This window comes from Coenobita brevimanus, chromosome 33 (assembly GCF_032717465.1).
Source record: "Coenobita brevimanus isolate Jiangsu-jjx chromosome 33, ASM3271746v2, whole genome shotgun sequence".
Classification (NCBI taxonomy): domain Eukaryota; kingdom Metazoa; phylum Arthropoda; class Malacostraca; order Decapoda; family Coenobitidae; genus Coenobita; species Coenobita brevimanus.
In genome coordinates this window covers 42,254,735-42,275,643 of record NC_136986.1, presented here as the reverse complement: position 1 = coordinate 42,275,643, position 20,909 = coordinate 42,254,735, and the positions used below count along the sequence as shown (strand labels likewise).

The following is a 20,909-nucleotide window of genomic DNA, read 5'->3' as shown; positions in this document are numbered from 1 at the left end:
TTTGAGAGAGAGAGAGAGACTGACTGACAGACAGAAAGACAAACATAAATATGTGTACGAATATATATATATATATATACATAACACATTCCACATTGTGCTGTACTGTACCTACAAACAACACACTTTAATTAATGACTTGGGTCCTCAAGAGATAAGACGTGACTAAACAGATACTTATACAAAGGTGACATAACAGATTACACACTGACAGATAGACAAACAGAAGGAGTTTTACACAGACGGACAGGAAGCAGAGTACATGAACAAAAAGACAGGCAAATGGAAAATATATAGACAGACTGATAGACAGGAGGAAAGTTACGTAGACAGACAGACAGGAGGAAGATTACATAGGGACAGTGAAAAATGTGAAGAAAATGATGCTGTTGCTCATCTAAACGTGAACCCCGTGGACTGCAGGCTGAAGTTACCCATTTTTCACTGTCCACCATCCTCCTTTTGGGGATGGGGGTTGAGGGACGGTCATATAAAAGGGCAGTGGGTCCTCCTGGTTATAATAGTGCCACCACATGAAGGCTTTCCTCCAGATTCAAGAGAGAGAGAGAGAGAGTTAACCGAAAGACAGACAGGCTGACAAACACAGTATCGTACGGACAAATACACTGATGAATTGGACTCAAAACTGCTCTTTCTCTCTCTCTCTCTACACACACACACACACACACACACACACACACACACACACACACAGCAACACTAATCTCATAAACCAACAAAGCCTAACAACAAATCCGCCTTCTAAATCGGATTACCCCAAGCAGTTTAATCCTACAGAAATCCCACATTAATCCAAAATCAGTGGAATGTTAAAAAAAAAAAATGTGATTTATTTCGTGGTTAATCTTGGGTTGAATTTCTTGTTGGGGATTTGAATTAAAAAATGTTGCGTAAAGAGGGTGATTGTGTGTGTAATTCACCGGGTCGGTCAGGATCACTTGATGGTCGTGATCGTCAGCTTTTACCCTCCCGGAAGGGAGCTGAGAGCTCATATAGTCTGATCTAAGGGCAAGGCTGTGACCTTCACACACGCACACACCCGTCCCCTTGCTCCAGGGGGACAGTAACCACCCACTTCGTCAGTGAAACTTTTCGCAACCTGAGCGAGGCGCGAACTCCCGTCTACCAGATGGCAAGCGAGAACGCTACCACTGCACCAGTGAGAGAGAGAGAGAGAGAGAGAGAGAGAGAGAGAGAGAGAGAGTAAATTTTAATGTCTACGAATTTGAAGTCTTTCCACATCTTCCCCCCGGGAGAGAGAGAGAGAGAGAGAGAGAGAGAGAGAGAGGGAGAGAGGGAGAGAGAGAAGTGGGAAGCAAAACGTTTGAACGTAACAATTCCCAGCTCTAAAATTGGACATAATATATCAGAATTGCAAGCTATGTCCTGCCTTTCGCGGGGGTATGTCCTCTGTGAGTGCACCAACAAGGGTCTAGGGTCCTCGTGCACTCCAGTTGGGTCATTACTTATCTCTCCACCCACACGAGGGGTTGATGTGTGTGTGTGTGTGTGTGTGTGTGTGTGGTTTTGCTTTTTGGTGCCGTGAGTCGATGGTGTATGTTTTTCTGGTGATGGTGAAGGTTCTCTCTCTCTCTCTTTCTCTCTCTCTCTTTCTCTCTCTCTCTCTCTCTCTCTCTCTCTCTCTCGAGGTAAAAAGAGTTGTCTTGGTGTTCCGTGTAACGAGTTTCAGGCCGTGCTTTACGTGCTTGTGTTTTTATTAATTTTTTTCTGACAAAGAGAGTATGTTTTCACCCCTGTTTGTTCTTTGTTTGTTAGCAGGATTACTCAAAAATTAAGAGATTGTATTACAGATTCTGCATCCGGAGAACACTTTTTGCGAAACCCCAATCATTGATGAGAAAACCTAAGCCATTATGAAGAGTGGTTTGGAAATTATGTTGCCCTTGTCGGAGAGATGCGCTCCACTGAGTGCCCCTCTAGTTTTTGATGAGTTAGTTTGATCCAAAGACATGTTGCTGCTACTACTATTACCAAAGAATATCTTTCTCAGTACCCTGCTACTACTACTAGTGCTGCTGCTGCTACTGTTATTCTCTCTCTCTCTCTCTCTATCCATCAGTCTCCCCCACTATCTCCTAGTACTAGTACATTGTTGTTCTTATTAGTGATGTTTATGCCTGGGCTGTAGCCCCCCCCCCAAAAAAAAAAAAAAAAAAAAACATAACTCCTTTCAAATTCGTCATATCGACACGAAACCAAATCCTAAAGGTTCCTCTTTCAAATCTGTATCCTATAACATGCCTCATTACATCAGGGGGGTCACCCCCCAGTTAGCAGTAGGGGGGGGAGGTCAGTGTCAGGTGGGTCGAACCTAAATTTCAGATTGGAGTAAAATCGCCGGATTTACTCCAAATCTGATATACGACATCTTTGACTATATATCCTTTTGTGTTTATGTCAGCACTAAAATGACTGCCGGGGACGGGTTTGCTGTGCCTTGGCACCGCTTCTTTATTTTTATTTTGGAACGAACAATCTTGTGGGCTTCAGGTCTTTGGTTCCTTCTCCCTTTTATAAGAAAAAAAAAAGAGTATTAATATGGTTTGTTTAATTTCAGGTGTTCAGCCCAAGCGTAACGATGTTGGAGGGCGGTGTGAGGGAGGAGGCGGAGGCAGGTGGCGGCGGGGTGCAGGACAACACCACCACTCTTCCCGCCAAATTCGTCATCGGGGCCAGTGACGAGGATTTTGAGGAACCAGAGCTGAAGGAGGAAGTGGTGGTACGTGGCTGCCATGAGAGAGAGAGAGAGAGAGAAAAATGGGGTAGGGGGTAAGATACATTTTAGCTAGGATACACATGAGTACTTGCAGGGCTAGTGTTGGCCATAAGAAGTGTTGGCATTATGGGGGTCATTGTATTGCAGTATTAAAGCAAAATATACTTAAATATGCTTAAATTGCCAGTATGTAGTACGGAGGTCAGCTATATCACGTCCCTCATACTTCAAGAAAAAAAATAAATAAATAAAAAATGTTAGGGAAAACCACGCCAAAATTCAGCTTTATAGAATGTATAACTAGTAAACTCAGGGTATTGAAGTTCTTGCTATGGCGAAGGTGCGTATTTATAATCCATCTTTAGGTGGTTATGTGTACCTCTGTCCAATGTATCCATCAACCATGTATTACTCCAGGGATAAAAGGAACGCAGAGAAAAACAGACTTTTCTAGTTAAGTGCAGTAGTAGTATTGGTAGTAGTACTGTACTGTAATGGCAGTAGTAGTAGTAGTAATCCAAGGGTCATCTGAATGTGAACCCAGTGGACAGCAGGCTGAAGTTACCCCTCTCCTGCAGTCCACCATCCTCCTTTTGGGGGATAAGGAGGGAGTTGAGGGCCGTCTGTATAATCAGACAGCTCCACGACCCAGCCATATCAGTGCCACCACATGAAGGCATCCCATTTCAGCACCATGCATAATATACTATCATGTACTCTAGGTAATCCGTTAATAATGTTTTTGTAATTGTTTCAGGTGTCAGCAGTGGTACCGCCAGATGGAGGGTGGGGGTGGGTGGTGGTGGCAGCATCATTTATGTGTAATGTTGTGGTGGACGGCATCATATTTTCCTGTGGGATGTTGCTGCCTAAATTTAAGGATGAGTTCAATGTGTCAAATGCAGAGGTGTCTTGGGTCAGCTCCCTCCTCAGTGGCTTCTATCTCATTATTGGTTAGTTTTTACTGGTTGCATTTTTTTTAATATAGGTCAACTTTTATTTTGTTTAATACCTTTGATATCTGTAATATATGTATGTGGTGCTGCCTACTTCTTCCTTAACCTTAATCATTCTTTTTCTGTGCCTGCCCTTCTCTCTTCCTCTTTCTCCCATCTTTCCTGTCACTTTTTACTACTCGTCTTTCCGTCTCTGATGGCTTTACATTGAGTGACAAGCCTAATGGTTGCCTGTAAGGCAGGAAACCATTTACACTACTGGGTGGCAAGCATATGACCAATCCATACGTGTTCCCCATGTGTCAGCAAGTGGGTTGGCAGAGGGTTAGTGCCCCTCTCTGTAAAACAACTAACTCAGAGACAAACAGCCATCCCTTTTTAGAAGCAATATGAAATTCCAATTTGGTGCTGCACACATGACATATGACTATTACTTTCTCTGGTGTTTTAATCTGTTAGACCAGCAGCCATTATGTTACACTAGAAATATATATTCATTAAGTCATATACACTACTACAGGGGATGTGAGATTTGTTATTTTCTTTCCAGGTCCATTTGTTTCTGCTCTGGCCAATGCGTATGGTTTCCGAACTGTGTGCATCCTGGGATCAGTGATTTCTTGTGTTGCCTTTGGAATCTCCTCGTTTGCTACAAGCATATACTTCCTTCAGTTTACTTTTGGAGTTGTTGGAGGTAGGAGAGTGTACTGTTTGAGAAATTACTGTTTGTTCATACAGTAGTTGCTGTCGGTAATACTAATACAGTAAGTCCTCATTAAAAGTTGCCCCCCCCCCCCCTTTTTTTCTTTAAACTCTCATTTTTTGCTATAAAGTCCATATGTTACAGAAAAATTGACTGCAGTACTGTATTAGAATCCCACTTCCACATATCAAATTATAGTACCGGTGTGCAGCACAAGTTGTATGTAACAAGTTGTGGTATTATAGACAACCTTCCTGACTAATAGTGAGGATTAGCTGTATGTTAGTATCATATAGTTGCTAGAAAAATCATTTGGATTAGTGTGGTGATAAAGCAGATTATCATTCTCCTAAATAACAGTGAAGAATTTTTGATGAATCATAAGATTCAGAATAGTAGGCACACTTTTGTCCCTGACTGTTTTTCATAATGTGCAGAAACAGCAGAAAACTGACTCATGGCCATTATTTATTATTCTGCATATTATTTATTCACCACAGGCATTGGGTTTGGATTCATCTATGTGCCAGCTGTGATCGCCACTGGCTTCTACTTTGAGAAGCGTCGAGCGCTGGCCACTGGTATTGCTGTGTGTGGCTCTGGGATCGGCACCTTCATATTTGCACCTCTCAACAACTACCTTGTGGCAACTATCAGTTGGAGATGGACCCTTGTTGTATATGCTGGTCAGTACTTACGGTTTTTGTAAGGCATTTTGTAATACCAGCACTGTGCTGTGCAGTATGTGTAATTATCATTACCAGTAGATAGGGTTTTATCATTGCATGGCCATTTGGGATTAACACTAAACCAGAGCAGCAGGCAATAAATAGTTGATTTTTATTCCTTGTGTGAAATCCATTGCATCATCATAAAGAAATACTGTACAGTAATTCCTCACAGAATATTACATGTGTTCCAAGAAGCTGTTGTATAAAATTAAAGTTTTTCTAGCAGTACGGTTCTTTACCATATTTTAAAGTATGAAAGATTGGCTTCATATATATATATTGATTTTTTTAAATTTAAGTATAGAAAGAAGTATTAATGTGCTTCTGATATGATGGTGAAGGTTAACTTAGTGTAGCAGCATTATTGAGGAAATGCCAGTATGAGTTAGTCAATTGACTCTTTATTTTATGATATGATTGTGTAGTAATGAATCAGAATTCTAAGTTAACAGGTTTATTGTAAAAAGTATTAAGTTATTGTGTTTTGAATTATGAGTTGGTGATAGGTAAATGTTTCAGGTATCAGTCTTACCTGTAAACCTATTAAGTGAATACATTTTGACTTATGAATTGGTGATATGTGCATGTCATCAGTTGTACCTGAACTGGTGATGTGTGTATGTTTCAGGCATCAGTCTTACCTGCTCCCTGTTTGCCCTGGCATTCCGGCCACTGCAAGTCACCCAGAAGGACTCAGATTACGACCTTGAACCCCCAGGCACACCACTGCTTATGAGGTAGGAGAAAATAAGTCGGGCATTGATAAGAGTGATAGTGATGATGAGTGACTGACACTATCTCATCTCTTAACTGTCTTGTTTCTCCACGTTTTTCTTCCTCCCTTTCCTCCTTTGACTAATCTCTGTATCTTGTTTTTTCTTCATCTGTTTTTACTTGTTGGCTGAAGTTCTCCTGGAGTCCACCATCCTCCTTTACTTCCATGTAACTGGGCATGAAGCCTCCTAGTTATATCAGTGCCACCACAAGAAGGCATCCCTCTCCAGCATCATCCAATTGCTGGGACACCCCATCCCAAGTGATTCCCCTCCGTAGGTTTAATCCCTAAGACGTGACAGTAGCTTTTCATTTGTGTAACACCCCAAGAGAAGTAGTCTATACCCAGTTTACTCTAGCTTGGCCTAAAATTGCCATCTCTCCATCCTGATTACTGAGTTGTGGCAAGAGATTAATGCTGGAATATGATGCAGGTCATGAAGAACTGCTGTGAAGGAGATGCAGAACAACAGTATTGTCTTATTCTGCCACTGAGGTATGTCAAGTAAGTTGTACAAGGACAAGAATCTCATTTAGCTTCATTTTGTTTTGTTTTGTTTATAAAGGCTCCAGTATGCTTGCATGCGTTGGCCTTGGTCACCTAATGGTGGCTGTCCATGCTTCTCGATCTCTGGCCAAGTTAAAGTAAAATCACTATAGTCATCTTCCTTTAACTGTGCTGGACTGGTTGCCTACCCTTGGGCCCTTACACCTCAGAGGGGGTAGCCTATAGAGGGATTACCTGTTACCATTTTAACCTTGTATCATCATATCCATTCTCTCCTTCACTCTGTCTCACCCTCCTCCCCCCACTTTATGTGAGCTCCTTCATTTTAATGCTGTCTTTTTTATTCTTTATTAATAGATGTTGATATTCAGCTTTAGAAGGATTTTTTAAACTGGAGGGATTACATATGTCTTTTATTAACTCACACACTACAAGAGATCTCTGTTAGGCTGAATATAATCATGTGTTTACCCCTGGGGGTAGGGGGGTTTTCAAGAATACTCCCCCAGTATCCCTGCTTGTCGTAAAAGGCGACTAAAAGGGTTGGCGGAGGGTTAGTGCCCCTCCCCGGAAAACAACTAACTAAAAAAACAAACAAGAAGCCTCGGACAAGGACTGACCAAACGTTGACGACCCAGGACCGGACAAAGGACTTGGTAATGTGTACATGGAATGTAAGAGGAGCGAATGATGAGGTGAAAGAGAGAGAGATTGTCCAGGTGCTTGAGGATGCGAAAGTGGATGTATGTGGAATAACTGAAACAAAATGGAGAGGAGAAAGTGTGAGAGAATGGGAGTATGGATGGGGTATATGTGCAGGAGTAGATGAGAATGAGAGGGCAAAGGAAGGAGTGTGTGTATAGTTGTGAGTAAAAGATGGAAGAAGAGCATAAGACAGTATGGATCAGTTGGGTCAAGGATTGTGTGGGTAAAGTTGAAAGTTGGAATACAAATGTGGGCGATTGTGTGTGTGTATGCGCCAACGCAAGATCGTGCTAGAAGAGTGAGAGAAGAGTTCTGGACAAATGTGGAAGTGTGCATGGAAAAGTTTGGAAGGAATGAGAGAGTGTTTTTGATCGGTGATATGAATGGTAAAGTTGGTAATGTGAAGGTGGATGGAATAGTTGGTGAGTGGGGTGTGCCTGCTGAGATAGATGAGAATGGGAGTGCGTTAGTGGACATCTGTGCTGGGAGGGGTTGGTAATAGCCAATACCCTCTTCAGGCATAAAATGATCCACAGGTATACATGGCGAGTGATGAGAAGGGTGGGTGGTGAACTGAATGAAAGGAAGGCAATGATTGATTATGTGTGTGTGGATGAAAGGATGCGAAGATGTATATTGGATGCAAGAGTTTATAGAGGTTGGGGGAGTGGCCTTTCTGACCACTACTTGGTGGTGGCCAGAATTAGGATGCAAGTAAGATGGAGGAATAGAAGAAGGGAAAGACGAGAGGAAGGAGTAGTTGCAAGGAGAGTGGAAAGGTTACAAGAGGATGAGAAAAAGGCAGAGTATAAGAGAGAAGTGGAGGAACGATTGGGCAAATATGAATTGGAGCAGATGGGAGACGTGGAAGGTGTGTGTGTAAGATATTTACAGAAGAAATATGTGCAGCATGTGATGTGGTGTGTGGAAGGAAGAGAAGACGGAGGGGTGCAAGGAACAGCGTGGTGGACTGAAGAGGTGAAAAAGGCTGTGGCACAATAGAAGAAAGCATACAATGAATGGATGAGAAATAGGGGCGTGGAAGAAGTTGAGAGGCAGAAGAGAGAGTTATATGTGGAAAGGAAGAGAGAGGTGAAAAGATTAGTAAGAGAGAGTAAGAAGAGAGTGGATGAGGAATTTGGAAGGAATGTGAGTGTAAAGTGGAGGGACTGTAAGAAAATGTTCTGGAGAGAAGTGAAAAGAGTAAGACAGGGTGGAAGTGAAGTTAGCAGGGGAGTGAAAGATAAACATGGTAGATTACTAGTGGAGAAGGGAGAAAAAGTGAGCAGATGGAGAGAACACTTTAAGGAATTGTTGAACGTAGAGGATGGAAGTAATGCGAGTATAAGTGGCTGGGGAATGGCTGGGAGAAGGAGGGAGGTGAGAAGACAGGTAGAAATCAGTAGGATAGAGATTGTGGAAGCAATGAAGAAAGTTAAATCTGGGAAAGCCCCAGGAATTGATGGAGTGTGTGGTGAGATGCTGAAGCATGGGGGAGAGATAGTAGTAGAATGGATGTGGAAGATGTGCAGATTGGCCTGGGAGGAAGGTAGAGTCCCGGAGGATTGGAAGTCAGGTATAATTATTCCCTTGTACAAAGGAAAAGGGGAAAAAGAAGTATGTGGTAATCATAGGGGCATTTGTCTTCTTAGTATAATAGGAAAAGTGTATGGTAGGATACTTATAGACAGAGTTAGAGAAAGAACAGAGAAATTAGTTGGAGAAGAACAGGGAGGCTTTAGGAAGGGAAGAGGTTGTGTAGATCAGATATTCATTCTTAGATCTTTAGTGGAAAAGTTTCTAGAGAAGGGAAAGAAGTTGTATGCGGCTTTCATGGATTTGGAGAAAGCATATGACAGGGTGGATAGACAAGGATTGTGGAAAGTGTTAAGAATATATGGAGTAGATGGGAAGTTGTTGAATGCTGTGAAGAGTATGTATGATGGTGCTAAGGCTGCAGTGCGTGTGGATGGTGAACTAAGTGAATTTTTCTCTTTGAAAGTTGGTTTGAAACAGGGATGTGTCATGTCTCCATGGTTGTTCAATCTGTACATGGATGGGGTAATAAAAGAGGTACAAGGTAGGGTAGTGGATGTTGGAGTGGCCCTGGTGAGAGAGGATAGTGTTTGGAAACTCCCTGTACTGTTGTTTGCAGATGATACTGTGTTGTTGAGTGAAGATGAAGGGGAGCTACAAGGCTTGGTGGATGAGTTTGAGAGAGTGTGTAAGAAACGGAACCTAAAGGTGAATGTAGGGAAGAGTAAAGTGATGGTCTTTGAGAGAGGTGAAGTCAGTGAATGTATAGCGAGGTTGGATGGTGAGGAATTGGAAAATGTGAGTATGTTTAAGTATTTGGGTAGTGTGATGAGTAAGGATGGAGGTTTGGAGGGTGAAGTGCTTGAAAGGGTACAGCAGGGAAGAAAGGTTGCTGGTTCCCTGAAAGCAGTGATAAGAAACAGGGAAGTGAGCATGGAAGTAAAAAAGTTACTACATGACAGTATTGTGATACCAACTCTAACGTACGGAAGTGAAGCTTGGACGTTGTTGGAAGGACACAAGTCAAGAGTGAGAGCAGTGGAAATGAGTTATTTAAGAGGAGCTTGTGGAGTCACGTGGAGAGACAGGCTGATGAATGAGGATATAAAGGAGCGTTGTGGTGTTGATGTGGATGTGATAGGAAGCGTTGTGAGGAACACACTGAGGTGGTTTGGCCATGTGGAGAGGATGGAGGATGAAAGACTGACGAAGAGAGTGTATGTGAGTGAGGTGGAGGGTGGAAGAGGGAGGGGGAGACCGAGGATGAGATGGAGGGATGGGGTGGAGAGGTATATGAGAGAGGGGGGTGTGAGTTGGGAGCAGGGTAGTGAAATGGCGGGGGACAGGGCGACTTGGAGGCGATTTGTTTGTGGCCACCCCAAACGGGATTGAGGCGTCTGGCAATAGATAGATAGATAGATAGTTTACAATCGCCTCCCTGTTGCAACTCTGACTTACTTTTGCAGGAGGAAGTACACAAATACAGGAAGATTTGCCACTCTCTCTTCTGTATCATTCCAGAAGAAAACATGTAGCCTACAATAGTTTTTCTCTCATAAGATTTTTTTGTATAGGAGGAACAGTAGACATGGGATATTGGACCAGGTTTATGTCCTTGTTCTTCCTGCATGAACAAGTATAAATATTGACAGGGAATAGATTGCAGATTTATTCAAGAATCTTACCTGTTATTTAAATGAAGAAGAAATAATCAGGCTGAAGGAGTTACTTTATTCCATCACTTTATTTTTGTCATTCCACACAGGATCAAGAGGGCGCGTGATGAGCAGATGCGTCAGTGTGCCTCAGCTATCTCCATGGCGTCTATGAATTCCAAGACTCCCTCTAAGTCAAACCTTGAAGAGCCACTATCAGAAGCAGATATCAAGGTACGCTACTGCATTTGGCATCTGAGGGTTTTATCTTGCTTTGGCATTTTATTAAAGTAGCTCCTTCATATATATCATCATGTTTTATTGTTCTTAGTATCAGCTGATATTATTCCACTTAGGAGAGCACCCAAGTAATGAAATGGTTAGTGAAAGCCATATCCAACCCCTCCAGTTTGAAAAGTCTCTCCTGAGTTGAGTAAAATTGTTTTTGGCAGATTAATTTAAAAATATGTCATCAGAGGGGTGGGGTGTTAAACCTTTGACTTTGGAAGGCGTGCTGGTGGTGAGTAAAATTATCAGGTGTTAGCCAGGGGAAAGGAAGTGAGTTGTTGGCTGAGGCTGAAGGGCTTAAGTGCTAAGCAGATGGGTCATGTTACATTGGTCATGCATACAGTAATGTATGTCTATTTGATGCTTGTATGTGTAGTTGAAAATGTAACTTGACTGATTTTACTGGGAGCTGTAATTTCTAAGATGATTTTGAGATCATGAAAAACTATATTAGTTGTCAGTAATAGGAAAACCAATTGTCATGAGATATTATATAAGTGAGAGACTCACTCTGATGGGCATTGGGGGTTGCCTATTAGCACACAGGAGTAGGTAGTTACTCCTGTGTACCTTATCGGGAGTCAGTAGCTTAGTTCAGGGCCTCTGTGCATCTGTTGGGGTGAGTTAAGGATTAGATGGAAAATTAATGGATAGCTGATATATTGTAGGTGAAGTAAAAGATGTTTTTACAAGATGCCCCTTTAATAATACCACCGTTTGTCCCCCGCCAGCTAAACAGCAGTGTGGTGGCACGAACCCTGCTAGAGCGTCACGGTGGCAGTGCACAAAAGCGGTACAGCTTCCCTGGCATCGTTGTTTCTACCCCTGACCCCATCAAGGAGGAGAGCGAGGGACCACTCATGGGTATGCCACAGTCTAAAATTTGATAGGCAGTGGTTAATATACTGTACTGTACAGTGATACATCTCATATCCCACAGAGTAATGGTCAAGAGCTGGGTAGGGAGGAAGGTGGTGCCTATCAAAACTGCTGGTACAGCACATTTGGTCAGATGTGACAAAGGTCCTTGATCTCTTTTCAGCTCAGTTTAGGCCAAGCGTAGTCCAGTTGGAGGGTGGATGTGATTAGTAATCAAGGAAACTCATTCCTACCATAAAACAAGCCTAGTGAATTCCATGTCAGTACAACACAGAACATTACTTTTATGCAAGTAGTGAGAGTGACCCAGTTCTCTCAGGTGGAAATAGACCAATTATACATGATTTTTTCTTACATTTCCCAGATTCTGACAGTCAAGAGCAGTGTGAAGAGGAGAATGGAGAGAAGGAGAAGGCAGACAAGGTGCTGGACAACAACAAGAATGAGACCATGCTGAAAGTGCCGGGACAGGAGACTCAGGCCAATGGAAACTGCCCAAGGAATAAGAGTGCACCCGCCCTCGCAAACCCTAACCTCTCAGTTGGTAGGTTGGGTTGGGAAATGTTGAGTCAGATCAGTTTGGGTTATTTGTTAGGTTTGTGTAGGGCAGGGCAGGGCAGTGCAGGGCAGATTTGGTAAGGGTAGGTTGGGTTTTGAGTTGATTTAGGTTTGTTCAGATCTGTTTCCATTAGATCAGGTCTGGCTGGTTTGGGTTGGGTTGGCCTATGCTGGATGTGATAATGTTGGGTGAAATTGGGTTAAATCAGAGTTTAGGTTGAGGTAGGTTAGATTTGGTTAAGATGTTAAGTTTTATCAGATCTTGGGTTTATTAGTTTAGTTAGAGCAGGCAAGGTTGAATTTGATGAGGTTAGGTCATGCTGGGGTTTGGTTAGGCCAGGTTTGGATACGATTTAATACCATACAGTAGATTTTTTCCCTGCTGCCATTGATCACCATTTTCCCGTCCACTCAGAACACCTCCGTCGGCCATCCCGCATCGCCCTGCGTACTGAGACTGCCAGGCCATTCTACCGTAATGACATCTTCTACTCAGGGTCCATGCGCCGTCTGCCAGAGTACAGGAGCTCGGTTAGTGCTTTGTCTTGTTATTTACGATTGTCTGACTCTCATTGTATTTTTGTGTCTTGTGGGTAGAGAATGTTGAGAGAGAGAGAGAGAGAAATATGAACAAGCCAAAAGAGTGTAATGAAAACAGAAATTCAACCTAAGATTTTGAATAATTTTTTTATCTCGCATCAGGAGTCAGTGGAGCGATACCACCAGTCTGTAACTCACTTGCCGCTGGAGGAGATAGCAGAGGAGGAGGAGGCGGGAAGGAGGTGCCGATGCTGCCCTGCTGCCCTCACCTCCATCATCACTCGCATGTTTGATTTCTCTCTCCTTACGTCACCCACATTCATCGTCCTCGGGGTGGCTGGGTTTATGTCGCTCATGGCGCTATTCGTTCCCTTCATGTTTCTGCCAGGTGAGTGTTTGTATTGCTAACCATGATTTTACTTGCTTGTTTACCAATTTTTACTTACCTGTATTTAATTTTACTTATTTACTTACTTTTATTTAATTTTCCAGTGTGGTTAGATATTAGTGAGTGGTTGTTTGGTTGAGTGAGTGATTGTTTGATGGTAGTGAATGGGTGAATGTTTATTTGGTGATAGTGAGGATACAACTGACCTACTCTGCTGTACAATAAACAGGTAATCAGAATGATATACTGTGTTCATTATCAGTGCTATGTATTTCTACACAGGCTACGCCCATGACAAAGGAATAGATGAAGGCTCCATTGCCACCCTGGTGTCCACCATTGGCATCACCAACACATTAGGCAGGATTGCTTGTGGCTGGATCTCAGACCATCCAAAGGTAACTTACATTATCACAGTGTTGTATATGCCAGATCCTCCTCCTCCTCTTTTTTTTTTTTTTTTTTTTTTTTTTTAAAGAGTTCCATAACAACCAAATCAAAGTGAAAAGCACAGTTATACTACATCTGTATTGCTGTCTAGAACACTATACAAGACAAATATCACTTTGTCTAAAAAAATTCTGAGACTGAAAGAATGCCGTCTATTGCTGGAGCACTGGATAATCAAGAAAGCAACTGTAGTTGTATACAGAACTGTAGGTTTAAAAATTATATTTTCATATGACTAAATCAGCTCAAAGATGACCATTTACCACTTCAGGTATTGTACTTACATCTTTATTTGTACAAATACAGTTATATATTCTCTGTTGGTATCCCTGTAATATCTGTTATAAGTTTTCATATTGTACATTATCTTCAGGTTGATGCTTTGTATGTAAACAACTTATCGCTGTTACTGGGTGGTGGAGCCACAATGCTGCTGCCTCTCATGTCTGACCAGTCTCTCTTGCTCACTTACTCCGTCGCCTTCGGTGTGTCAGTCGGTGAGTCAGCATTACAGTATGTTGTATTGCACATGCACTTTGACTGAAGATTATGAGTTGCAGAGTTGCATTCAAATAGCCTGACATTGTAGTAAAGATTGAATATCCATTATTTTCATATTTATTCTATCATCCACACCTGTTATTGTTCAGTCAGTAGTGTTGGGGAGTAGAGCTAGGCTATTCACTCTTGACTTTTAAGGTGGCCAGTTGCTAAGCCATGAGTGTCATTATGTAAGGAATAAACCCTAACCATTCCTCTGGGCCAAATCTGGTCTGAACACATTACCCCACTAGACCATCAGGAGTCCATTTGGTTATATGGTTATCTTCTAGTGTAGTAAATAGTTTCCTATGTTACAAGAAACTTGTCTGGCTCACCAGATTGTGTGGAGGTATTGGAAGGTAGCAGTACTAAATGTGGATGGATGTTGGCTGCCTCTGTTGTTCTTATTTATAGACTGTATTTATTTTTATTTATTTATTTTTTTATGGCTACATGCATGGATATGAGAAAGATTATGCAGTAGAGCACTTTAACAGCAAGCATGCAGTAGGAGTTAATTGAGGAAATGTCAGTTAGCTGTTTCCCGCCACATGAATAATCCTAATGATGATGATGTTTCAAACACCCTCAAATGATGTTGATATTTAGAGACCATGTAACCCTTTTAAAACTGTATAAGGTCATAAAGTCATCATCATTCCAACCCTTTTCCCTCCTAAAAGGGTAAGCTACAGAAAAAAAGAGAGACAATGAAAGTGGGAGAAGCATCAGGAGCATACCCAGTGAAATTGGACTATATTATTACCGTATTTAAGCCAGTGGAATGCAAGTCCCACCTCACGAGCATAATAATCTCCAGTTCACATTTTATTTATTTATTTTTAGGGCTGTGGTGCTGTTGGTAGAGTTTTAAGATTTTGTCCTTAATACTTTTTTCTTATTAATCTTACAGCTGCCTTTGCCTCCTTGCGTTCCATCCTCCTGGTAGAACTCCTGGGTCTTGAAAAATTAACGAATGCCTTTGGTCTCCTCCTGCTTTTCCAAGGCATTGCGGGCATCTTCGGCAGCCCTGTGGCAGGTCAGTGGCTCCTCACTATAAGTTGTAGTTAACCCCTTCACTCAGCCCCACAAACCACAACACATTAGCTCACCTCAAACATCTCATTCTCACAACACAAAATACAGCTTACAGTGCAGCCTCTCACACCACAGCACACTCACCTCATGCATCTCATTCATGCAACACAAAACACAGCACATAATCTGTCCGTATGTCCTCACTGTAATGCAGCCTCTCACACCACAACACACTCACCTCATCCTCACAGCACAAACAGTCCTTCAACATAACCTCAGCAAAATATTTCTGGGAAAGCCGAGCTGAAGTGACCAGTTTCCTGCAGTCCAATGGGCTCATGTCCTGGTGAGCCTGGAGTCACAACAATGGTTCAGATGATGTCTGTTTTATTCTTGCTATCTCCAAACAATTTTATTTAACCAAGGAGAGACTTTTTGAACCGGAGGAGATGTCTATAATCCTCATTATTCCTTTCAATGGAATAGGATGTCCCTAAACAGAATAAAATTGTCGGAAGTAACAAGAATAAATAAAAAACTACGTCACTGGTATCAAGGGGTTAGTGTAGTTCTGCAGTTAATATTGTTTATTTTGCCAGTTCAGAAGACAAACTTACTTCCCTGATAGCATTACTGGAGGGACCTTATGGTGAACAATGAGGAAGTTGGGATTGGTATGCTTGGTAATGAAAAGCTTGATGGTTCAAGAGCATATGTGAAAGTGGGTGGAGTAGAGAATGAGGCAGTAAAGGCAGATTTCCACCTTATGCCATATGCAAGGGAGGAACTGGCAGTATCTCCATCTTGTGTGGTGTTTGTGGAAGATGGGTACATAGGAGATGAAGTGGTATGGAAGGTAGATCGTGAGGTATAACAAGTCCTGAGTGTGCCATATGCAAAGGAAGATCATATGATCCAGCCAAGTATGGAGAAAATTGATGTAGATGTAGGTCTTGAGAGTATTGCTGAGTGATCTACTTGGGAGATGAGATTAATGCAGGGAGTGGTGAGAAAGCTAGCTCAGTCACTAGAGTCAGAAGTGGTTGGACGATGTGTAGAAAGCACACAAAGGCTGAGGTGGTGTGGTGTGGAAAGGATATGTAAGAATAAGCGGGTGCATTGCTTTACAGATCCACAGTAAATGCAGACAGGACAGTCTTTGTGGGCAGAATAAGGAGGTTGTAGGATGAGGTCTTGAGAAGGGACCTTAAGGTTGGGGGACTGTCAGGATGCTGCAGGAGATACTGTGGCTTGAACAGCAGCCATCGTGTAAAATTAAGCAACATGTTCCATGGATTACAGTCTGTGTATAATGCTGTCAGTTGTAGATCAGTTTCCTTCCTTTAAATGTTCTGGTTGCTGCAAAGAGTAATATGAGATTGACAGTTACCATATTTTTTTATGATTCTGAGTATATTTTCTTATGATCTTGCAATAACCATGTTTGCAAGTGGGTAACTTAATGGCTAGGATATGTCCCGCATATTTTATGCTTGTATAGTGTTGTGTTAAATGATGATATAAAAGTTTAATAGCATTTTGATAACTTATACATTGTCCCTACCAGGTGCCTTTGTTGACCTGACAAAGTCGTATGACACGAGCTTCTACGTGTTTGGTGGCCTGTTTGCCTTATCGGGCATCGTGTGCTTCCCCCTCAGAAGAGTGAAGCAATGGGAGGATGAAAGAGCAGAGAGAAAGAAACGCGCCAACAACATGGAAATGGGAGCTTAGGATGGGTGGAACACTGGGCTGGGATTCATAGACAAACTTACACTTAACTCACAGGCTCCAGAAGCTCACTCTCAGTTGAATAATGGCCATTTGTTTGTTGGATTAGCAGCATAGAGTTACTCCAAGCATGGGATGGATAATAACACCATTCTCAGCCTATTATACTCAGTCAGCTGAATAAAATAGTCTGGAGTTTGCTGGAATACTAGAGTTACTCTGACCAGGATGAGGTTAATCCTCTGTCATTTGTAAGATTTGTGTTTTTAGAACAAACAGGGAGTGTAGAGGAAAGAACCCATGATTCTTCTCCTGAAAAAACACATTCTAATTTGGACAGAGAATTGGTTGTAAGTTTGTTTGTTAATCTCAACCCAAATGAGGCAGCGTATTTGTGTACTTATCATGAGCCTAATACCATATCCTGGGTCGTGATCCAGGCTGGCTCCAAACATGTTGATATAAAAAGAATATTGTTGAGAAAGAAACTGGGAAAGTCATAGAAACAGGAGTTTAGGAAAGATGGTTGAAATACAGTAATGGTAACCTGTTTGTTAATGTATGGTGTCTTTAGCCAAGTGCCATATCCTGGGAGGTGATCCAGGCTGGCTGATAACACATTGCCATGGAATGTTGACATGAAAGAAACTGGGGAAAAACATGGAAAGTGGAGCATTAGATTTTCAGATTAATGTATTTGTTTATGTATCATCAGCCAACATTGATGTCCAGGGAGTTTATGCAGATTGGCTCCTGACATGGACAAAAAAGTACTTTTGTCTTATTTTTTATTTCAAGTATTGTACTGATTTTCTTTACCAATCTACTGCCTCCCCCCCCCCCCAAATACTGTACTGATTTTGTGTACTTACTTCATCCTAGTGCCATATTCTGAGAGCTGATTTGGGCTGGCTCCTGAAATATTGCCGTGGGAAATACATTAAGACGGAGAGGATCTGAGGAACATCATGGAATGGGAAGTTAGGATGTGTGAAAAAAATGTAGTGATGTTGGCTACCCTACGTATTGTTAGCCAACCACTGCTTCCTGGGGGGTGAATTAAGCCAGCAACTAACAATGGAATAATATTAGAAAGATCCCAGGGAATATTTATGAGCCTGCATTAGTACCCTGTTTGTCTGTATATCTTAGATCAGACTTTTATTTATTGGTAGTCTCTTCATGTATTTTGTACCCAAGTGCCATATCCTGGGAGGTGATCTGGGCTGGCTCGTATAATTTTGCCATGGAAAAAATATTGGACTGCTATGAAGTGAAATTCGTGTTCTCCTGGGAAAGGGGGGCACAACTAGTCACTCACGCCTAAAATACCAGAATTAAATATGCTAGCCCTGGTTTCCTATGCTTCTGGTGGGGTGGTAAAAGATCGAAAGATAAATAAAGACATAGGCTTGTATTCCTGTCAGTTAAGGAAGCTCTCTACCACCTCTTCCTCCGCTGTTTATTGTTGGATATGGCTAGCCTTTTTTACGTTATTTATGGAGAGCATGGTGATACTGGAGAATTTATGTAATGCAGAGGCTGGCAAGATGTAGTCGAAATAACTCATATAGGAAGTGGTGCTAGAGATCATCCTTAAACGACAAAAATACGGGTCATATTCCCCCTCACCCTACTGTTGAAGGTGGAGTTAAGGGTTGGGATGTTGATATATTCTGCAGTATTTGTGGTGGGTTGCATGAGAGTAAAAAATGCTCATAACACCTCTCAACCTCGTACATTTAGTTAAAATCTTAGGCAGCAAGTGGGTGATCACACCTGAGACAGGAGTATACAAATATCTGCTGAGTGTTGTGCAATATAAATCTCCTACAGTACTTATCCTTTGACTGTGGCAGGTTTTCTGAGGGCGTTAACTAGAGTAAAATGCCTTAATTCCTGGTCAAAATATTACAGTATTTGAGACTTTATGTTCTTACTGTGGTAGGTTTGAACTAAATAAAAGTATTTGATGTTAACCATGTCTGAACTGAATAAAATAATCAGACAAATAGCTAGAAAAGACAAAGTTGGTAGTATGCAGCCAAGGAGTTAGTGTGTGCATATGCAGTAAAGATGAGGGGCAGTGTTGTATAGAATGGAAATGTTATATCAGGTATGGTTCAGGTGTAATAGTTAGTTGTCTATACAGTAAGTCCTTATAATAAGTCACCGTTTTTTTTATGCTCCTTTTTGCTATAAAGTCCCTCATAATGTATAGCAAAATTGCATGTTTGAGTTCCATTGTTGCCTAAAAAGTAAACTTCACATGGCACCTGGTGATCTGGTGGTAAGAGCACCCAGTCAGAGTGACAGCCTTGTATAGACTTGATTCCTAAGAGGTGACTGGAGGGTTATCATTCACGTTATGCCGTCAAGGGGAGGCTGGTCATCTGTCCATGGAAGTACTGTACTGGATTAGGCTTGTTCCCTATGCCTTGAATGGGGCAATATGGGAGTGGCAGTTACTCTTTGACCCAGATTTACAGTACAAATCATATGGAAAATGTTGTGATATTTTGGAACATATTGCTGACTTATAATGAGGACTGTCTGTACTTATCTAAGCTCCAAGCAATGCATAGCACTGTAAAGCAACTCAAACTCTTGTGAAACTTCTAGTGTCTCCTTAGGGGAATTAGTGAATAGTACAACAGGAGGGAGTTGGCGGTAATAGATGTAAGTGCAAATCAATAATATAACAGTGATATGTAAGTTAAGAGTCCCATTTTATATTGTGCTTTGTAAATATGTAGCTAAACGTGTATATTGCTCAGATAGCATCTGTAGGTTTATATATGAAAAAGTAGCGTTAATTTATAGTTAAATATACAGATTTGTACATAGTTAGGACAGCCAGATATGGACAGATTTTGTACTTATATACAGTATTTGTGACTTGCACTTAAAATAATTTTTAGTTTCAGATTGCTCTAAATATACCTAATTATTTGTGAAGTTTTCATTTTTCATTTATTTTATCTAGCAAGCACATTACAGTAAATCCTCTGTATAATGAACTAATTGGGGGAATGGTAAGTCTTTAATCTGAAAGTTCATTAAATTCAGTGTTCAACAGTTATCTAAAAATGTGAACCCAGATTCATCATATACCTACCTACTATGTTAAATACATTATGGTACCCAGAGTGGTGACAGTGCATTTTAATTTTCTGTGGGCTTAATATGGTACTGTACAACTCAATATTGTATACATGCAGAGATATACTGTACTATTGTGTACTGTAATGTTGATCACTGAAGGTTATAAATCATTAATAAATTACAGTTAACTAAGACAACAAATATATATTTTTTATTTACCTTCAGATTACTGGCTGCTCTGCTCCCTCTACACTCAGTATACTCATGGTTATATATGTACAGTTTATAAAGTACACTACTGTACATTACGGTACATTATGTAGGACACTATTTAGCTTCTTGTTTTTAATCCACGCATATTGCTCAGCATGCTGTTGATAGTTCTCCCTTTATCATGTTTTCTCCTTGCTTTCTGAATCCTACCTCACTCCATCTTTAGGTGTGAAAAAGAGGTCATAGCATATACTGAACCTTTTGTTATATGAGAGCGTTCAGCTGCCACAAACAGTTCATTAAACCCTGAATTTACAATATCGAGGTTCGTTATGAGAGGGTTTACTGTATAAGGTATTCAGTTAGGTGGATGTCTTGCTCTTCAACCCTTTAATCCAATGATGTATTTTATTTATTTATTTATTTATTTTTTACTTTATTGCTGGTACTGTATTAAACTCAGATATGATCTCTACCTTTGGAGGGAATAATGAAGACTTTACCTAACCCTTCCAGTCTGAATCAGTCTCTCAACCTGACCAGACAGAGGAAACGTCTCTTGTGTTGATGTGACTGTTTTGAAGGCAGAATGTAACCCTTCCAAGCTGATTTGTTTCCCTTAGCTAACTAAATCATCTAAAAATAAGATGAATTAAAAAGAAAAAAAGAATGTTAGTGAAGGTGGTTATTTGCAGTTCCACCTATTCTCTTACTGTATTTTCTCTTAATATTTCTTGGTAAACAATTCAGTCTGATTTTTTCTTTCTTTTCTTTTTTATTTTTGTTTTCTATTTCCAGACAATTTAATTCAGCATTGGAGATCTTTTTTTTCTTTGTTTGTTTTTCCCTC

The 20,909-nt window shown here is 41.1% G+C and overlaps 1 protein-coding gene across 1 annotated transcript; it reads left to right on the top strand.

Moving 5' to 3' along the window:
• The first annotated feature begins 2,620 nt into the window (after positions 1-2,620).
• LOC145395881 (putative monocarboxylate transporter 5) lies at positions 2,621-20,585 on the top strand. Its single transcript, XM_080269404.1, has 14 exons — positions 2,621-2,761; positions 3,516-3,711; positions 4,265-4,408; positions 4,918-5,103; positions 5,777-5,885; positions 10,437-10,560; positions 11,346-11,478; positions 11,858-12,037; positions 12,467-12,582; positions 12,754-12,979; positions 13,262-13,377; positions 13,803-13,926; positions 14,886-15,011; positions 16,578-20,585. The coding sequence occupies exons 1-14, from the start codon at positions 2,621-2,623 to the stop codon at positions 16,742-16,744; spliced, it is 2,088 nt and encodes a 695-aa protein (XP_080125530.1). The 3' UTR covers positions 16,745-20,585.
• The last annotated feature ends 324 nt before the right edge of the window (positions 20,586-20,909 follow it).